Raw genomic sequence first — 7,144 nt, forward strand, 5'->3', positions numbered from 1 at the left:
GAAAATCGGACATTAATCCTAAACATAGCGAGAGCGCTTTAGGATTAATTAGAATTTTTTGGTTTTCAAAAAGTATTTCCTAACTTAGATGGGTTAGCGAGAGCAAACATATGGTCTAGAAGTATAACTAGAGTCAACAACACGAGTGTGTGAGATAAAAGTTTTTAAATTAATATTTTTTACTGAAAAGTGATTTAATACATTAACATACACCAATAAATTATTGAGTCTATGAGGTACACCGAGATCCACATTCCAATCTCTCTTTTCTAATATATTTTCTAAACTTTATTCTAATTTTAGTTTTAATTTCTCCCAAATCAAATTTTCGTAAGCCTTAGATTTACATAGCATAAATAGATAGCGATAAGTTTAAATATTGGTCCATATGGATTCAATATCTTTTAAAACTCTACGATACAACTGTACACTTGTAGTTAGATATTTTGATAGACTCGCTAAGTCGCGATCAAGTTTTTGGCGCCGTTACCGGGGACCAATTTAGTCAATATCGTAACTCCGTTGTTGTACAGTATAGAGTAAGGCAATTATTTTTTTCCTTTTATTCATCGGTTGTATGCCAAACACTCGTACCTCATGGGACGAGCTAATACAACCCATAAACAAAACCGAGCAGAGTTATACAACTTCCCAACTCTTGATATGGCCACAAATCATAACTTTCCTCTCAAGAACTATGTTGCTCCATCTGAAGAAGAGTCACACTCGAGCATTGCACCTCCTGCTATTGAGGCAAATGATTTTGAGTTCAAACCTCCATTGTTACAAGTTGTGAAACAAAATCAGTTCTCTAGTAACCCTATAGAATATCTTAACCTTTATTTGTCAGTGTTTGTGCAATATACAAACACGTTGAAAGCTAATGGTGTTGATCCCGAAGCCATAAGATTGCGTCTCTTTCCTTTTTCTTTGAGAGAGAGAGAGCCATAACTTGGCTTCAATATCTACCATCTAATTCAATAACTACATGGAACAAATTAAATAAAGTTTTCTTAGCACGATACTTTCCACCTAGAAAAACGGATATGCTAAGAAGCCAAATCAACAGATTTAGGAAAAAAGGCAACAAATCTCTTTTTGAGGCTTGGGAGAGATACAATGATATATTGAGGCTCTGCCCATATCATGGACTTGAACCATGGTTGATTATCAATACTTTCTACAATGGTCTCCTGTACAACACCAAACTAACCTTAGACGATGCAACTGGCGACACTATAATGGATAAACCCTACGAAGACGCCTATCAACTCATAGAAAATATGACACAAAACCACTATCAATGGGGAGGTGAGTGAATTTCTGCAGAGACACCACTGATGAAGTGCGGAATGTACGAAGTAAATGGCATATACCGTGTCAATGCTAAAGTGGACGCCCTCATTAAGAAGATCAAGAGTTTAACCGTAACTCCATCAGTTACTGTAGCTAACACAACAACTAATTGCGAGTTATATGGAACCCCTGGACACAACACTCATGAATGCCACCTATTGGATGGAATTTCATCCGACCAAGTAAACTATTCCCAAGGGAACTCATACTCCAATACTTATAACCCTGGCTGGAGTAACCATCCAAATTTCTCCTATAAGAACAATAATACATTGTTTACTCCAAACCCATTACCTGTTGTTCCTCCAGGTTATCAAAAAGGATCCCAAACCACTCCTAAAGCGCCTAAAAAGTCGAACCTTGATCTAATAATGGAAAAATTTATTGAAACCCAAAGCCAATGGAACAAAGAGTTTACAAACCAGAATGTTCACACGAATGAGTTGATTAAGCAATTGACGAGTAAGGTTGACTCTATGGCTACTCATAATAAAATGCTAGAAACCTAAATTTCTCAAGTAGCCCAACAACAAGCAATAACAACAACCCCAATTGGAATATTTCCTGGCCAAACACAACCTAACTCGAAGGACCATGCTAATCTCATCACACTGCAAAGTGGGACAGAATTAGATGGGTCAGTTGATCCAGAAATTCAAAATTTGCCCATGTCTCAACAAAATGAAAAAGAATTCGAAAAAGTAACAAATAACAAACCAAATGACCATGGGCGGGTAATAAAACCAAAGAGGCGGCCGTGAAAGAGTAACCATACGTGCCTCCATCATCATATAAGCCACCCATTCCTTACCCTTAAAGAATGGCTAAACCCAAAACTGGAGGTCAGTTTAAGATTTTTGTAGAGCTTCTGAAACAACTTAATATTACGATATCCTTTACAGAAGCTATTACACAAATGCCTTCCTATGACAAATATTTTAAAGAGATCATATCCAATAATATTACCTCCTTTCTCTTGCATGCTCTAAACCCCACAACAAAACTTAAAATCCTCTGACAACTCTTAACCACTAGGGGTTTTCACGTTTCTTTGCAGAACTTTGAGAATTGAACTAAATTCTATATGTTAAAGAGTGAAAGATGAATTACAAGATGCATGTAATTTGTAAGAGAGAAAAAATGATTGATTTAAGTTAGTTTTCAAATATAACTTAATTTTTAGATTATCATTTTTTAAATCAATTTAAATGAACGCATATGTTCAATGATGGGTTAGTGAAATAAGTCATCTACATACGATATAATAAACTCAAGTAGTACATACAAAAACATGAACAAACCTGGACAAGGAAAACATTTTGAACAACAACATATCAACTCATAAAATGTTTAACAAACGTGCCTTTTATTGAAAAGATTCATGGAAAATGAAGATGAATAAATGATCTATTTGTCTCAGAATGACATCCATAATGAAAGGAGGATGAAGCTGAAGTGAGAGCTACAAACTTGTGTTAAATTAGAATGGATGTCATTCTGCGTCTTTCACACAAGTTTGCAGCTTTCACTTCCGCTTCATTCTCCTTGTATTTTTTATTCATAGCAACACAAACAATTTATGAACCACACCCATAGTATGCGCTTTCTTGAGTTAATTTGTTTTCATTCACCTTCCCTACAAGTCAAAATGTATTAGCATGACATTGTAATCCTACAAACAACATGTTAACCAGATTTAGAAACATGAACTTGACATTGTAATCCTATAAATAACATGTTAAACATAAACGAGATTCTGAAAGTTTGATTTTTTTTAAGAAGAACACAACCATACTTGGAAAAAACTAAAATCAAATTACATGTAACTAGATCAAAGTCTTTCCTCACTAGGTATGACAGATGTAAAGATAAAACATCAACCGATCTTTGATAAAACATAGTTTGATGAAACTAAATATACAAAAGTTAGTTAAGAGAGTAACATAGTGCTCCCAGACTATACCATTGTTTTCCATCTTCAAAGTATGGTTAAACTCAGGGATCCAAGAGATCAGAAGTAGCTTTAGGTCCCCCAAAAAAGGAAAAAAAAGAGTCCAAGTACAATGAACACACGATTGAAAATATCCAGTGCCCACGCTGGAAAAGTATAGTAGCACATTTAGAAAATACTATCAATAAAATAATATAATATGAGTAAATACCTTCACATTGTAATCATTATTCAAAACTCTACAAACTTACTATCGACTCACCCAAATGGACAAAAAATGACCTAAAATTGCTCATGAGAATTTTGATACATTTGACATACAATGCATAGACAAAAAAAATAAAAAATCATGTGAAACTGAAGAAAAAAAATACCATGTCAAATGAGAATCCTTTGTAACATCAAATGGATGGAGTAGGTCGGGGAATGACGTACCTTGAAAGTTCTTCAAAAGTGATGAATATTAGAACCTATACAAATAAAACTGGAAGAAAGCGTATCAATAACATGATTATCTTTTAGAAGAAGAAGAAGAAGAAGAAGAAGAAACAATGTTTAACTTGATTACCTTTTAGTACGAAGAAGAAGAAAGACTGGTTATGTGGAAGAAGAACAGAGACGAGTTCGCTGAATTTGAAAGAGAGAGATGTTACGAGTTCTATAGAAGAAGAAGAGGAGACAAGTTTGTTGGATGTAGAAGAGAGAGATGTTAAGGTTTTGTATTTTGAGAGAGATATTATTTGCTGAAACTTGATAACTTCGCTTATATATGTAAGACTTATCACCACGATTGATAACAAAAACCGTAATAAAATGTAAGTACTATTCACAATGATTTCTGGTACTAACTGTGGTGATAAATATTTTAATGTTAATAAATTTATAAGAGTATATGGACAAACCTTTTTATAACGAAAACAAAAAAAATTATTGATACTTGAATTCGAAGTATGTAACATTTTATCTATCACCACAATTTTTATTATAAACTATAATAAAATATCGTTTAAAAAATAAAAATAAATCCAAACACGTTAATATGATTTTTTACTACGGATACGGATCTAATAATATAATATTATTAAAAGTCAAATTTGTAGCATTGACATCTTTCTATTTTGCTGAATATCTGCTACCTCTGTCATGCCATTGACTATTTTCTTCGTTTTATTATAATTTTAAAATTAAGTTGCACTGTGTCATTGAATGAGTACATGCCTAGCTTCATCTATACTTCTAATTTAATTAAAGTAATCGGTGCCAAACAAGAAAAAAGACTTTCATATGGCCATATGCAAACGTTTATTTAAGGTCATATTAATATGTTACACTTTTTTTAAGATCATTTAAGTACACAACCCTGGTCATTAATATGTAACGGAAAAAGAAAACTTTACTATATTAAATAAGAATTGTTACATACCATCAATTCAACTTAATGAATTTGAATATTTGACTTACGCTACAATGATATATAAAGTGGTGATACTATTGTACTAGATCACCAAGCAACTTTCTTCCATAACAAAATTGTAAAAATGATCAACATGATGTTCTTATTGATTTTGTTTTCAACGACTGTTATTAGCCATAGAGTTGATGATAGTGATATCACATTGAAAGAAGATTTTGAGTTGGAAAAACACCTAAAACTTATTAATAAACCTCCTATCAAGAGTATTCATGTAAATTATTCTCATATATTAAATTTTTGTTTTTTATCCTCTATATAAAATGTGATTATATATTTTCTTATGTTTGTTTCGGATGGTTTTTATAGACAGAATTTGGATATATAGTTGATTGTGTTGATATTAAAAAACAACCTGCATTTGATCATCCTTTATTAAAGAATCATAAATTACAGGTATTATATTCTTCAATTTAATTAATTTATCTTTCTTATAATGCACATTTTATATTTTAATATTGATTTATTTTATCTTTCTTTTGTTGTAGACACGACCAAGTTTTTACTCAAAAATAGAAGATAGAGGTGTGAATATTTCATCAACTAAAACAAGCTTTGAACTTAATAAAGTCAATTGTCCTAAAGGATTTGTTCCGATTCGGAGAACAACAAAAGAAGATCTCAAACGTACTAAATCTTTTTTGAATTATAATATTTTAGCTACAGCTACTACTCACGTAAGTTTTCTCTTAAACAACTAATTTAAAATATTTGATTTGTCTTAATCAATGTTATTTACTCGTTCTTGTCATATTTTTATATTTTGTCAATAATATCTTTAAATTTAATTATTTATCTTATTCATATTTTGTCGTTGACTCAGACTTTAAACTGCCTAGTTTATAGATATAAATGTCAATCCATGTTTCAGTTTTTGATTATGATTAGCTATTGATATTATAGAAAGCGGAAGTATTTCTCAAGTATATTACTGGTGATAATTATTATGGAATAATGGGGACTACTAGTGTTTATAATCCAAGGTGTAGTATTGCCCAAGCTAGCTCATCTAATATATATGTTCGAAATGGAGAAGGAGGCACTTTTAATCAAATTCTTGTTGGATGGCATGTGAGTTTAAATTTATTATAATATAATAACAATAAGTTATTTCCATTAATCAATATTATTTTTGTTATAAAGAAGACTACTAATTTCTCATACAAATTTCTGTTAAGTATTTCCCCACGTATACGGTGATGATCGGACATATGCTTTCGCAGCATGGACAGTAAGTGATGGTTTGTTTATTTTATTCTCAATATAATAATTTTACTATTTATACAGATCAAATACATTGATTATTTCGTGTTTTTTATAATCATAACAGTCAGATGGTTTTGTGAGAACGGGATGCTACAATTTACAATGTCGAGGTTTTGTTCAAATCCACAGTCAATATCACATTGGTGCAGTTGTGTCAAAAACATCTGTATATGGTGGAGATATGGTAGAGATGCCAATTAGTATTGTTCAAGATGAAAGATCTAAAAATTGGTGGATAACTATTAACGGTAAAGCAGTTGGATATTATCCACAAGCTTTGTTCAACAACTTGAAAACAGCTAATCAAGTGGGATGGGGAGGGGCTACGATTGCTGTGGGTGCTCCTAGCCCTCAAATGGGATCAGGATCCTTTCCTGACCGGAACTTTGAGCATGCATGTTATTTTAAAAATATTGGATATAAGAATGAAACTAATTCACCCTATTATGGACCTGATCAGTATGCGGCACATATTTACCATGATGCCCCTGAATGCTTTGGAGTTGACTACTATGGAAAACAAAAAAGTCCATATGGATATTCTCTTCAATTTGGAGGACCGGGTGGAAGATGTGGTGGATATTTTTAATATTCTTAAAGTTATAAATTAAAAATTCATGATACAAACATTATCAATGATAACGACTTTTTCTAATTAGTTGTTAACTTAATTTTGCATATGTTTCTTTCTTAAATGATTTTAATGTTGTTTTTAATACATATTAAAATTTAGAGTTACATACATTCAATGAAATTAAAATTAATCGATGATTTAAGAAAATGGTATAAAACAGATATCTTTGATACAATTGCATAGATTAATCACTCTAATGATAAATTTTTCTTTAATTTAAATAATACGCACAATTACAGAGTTTAATTCCTCAATTCGGGAAACATCACAATAGACAACCAAAATTTTCTTTAATTTAATTACCACTGTTTTGTGTTTATGATTGTGTTCAAACTCAAAACTTCATATTTAGTCAGGTGAACGAGATTATTGTGTCCTAGTATTCTTAAATATGATTTAAAAAAATTTTAAAAAATTGTTGAAATTTTAATATTTATAAATCAATTCACATATAAATGATCCATTA

The 7,144-nt window shown here is 31.3% G+C and overlaps 2 protein-coding genes across 2 annotated transcripts; both read left to right on the forward strand.

Annotated features, from left to right (window-relative positions):
• The first annotated feature begins 4,856 nt into the window (after positions 1-4,856).
• LOC127115757 (uncharacterized) lies at positions 4,857-6,239 on the forward strand. Its single transcript, XM_051047221.1, has 5 exons — positions 4,857-4,992; positions 5,088-5,174; positions 5,267-5,455; positions 5,682-6,009; positions 6,109-6,239. Exons 1-4 carry the CDS (start codon positions 4,858-4,860, stop codon positions 5,868-5,870), a joined length of 600 nt encoding a protein of 199 aa, XP_050903178.1. The 5' UTR covers position 4,857; the 3' UTR covers positions 5,871-6,009; positions 6,109-6,239.
• On the forward strand, positions 6,226-6,633 carry LOC127106915 (uncharacterized). Its single transcript, XM_051044206.1, has one exon. It carries the CDS (start codon positions 6,226-6,228, stop codon positions 6,631-6,633), a length of 408 nt encoding a protein of 135 aa, XP_050900163.1.
• The last annotated feature ends 511 nt before the right edge of the window (positions 6,634-7,144 follow it).

This window comes from Lathyrus oleraceus, chromosome 1 (genome assembly GCF_024323335.1).
Source record: "Lathyrus oleraceus cultivar Zhongwan6 chromosome 1, CAAS_Psat_ZW6_1.0, whole genome shotgun sequence".
In the NCBI taxonomy this organism is placed as follows: Eukaryota; Viridiplantae; Streptophyta; class Magnoliopsida; order Fabales; family Fabaceae; genus Lathyrus; species Lathyrus oleraceus.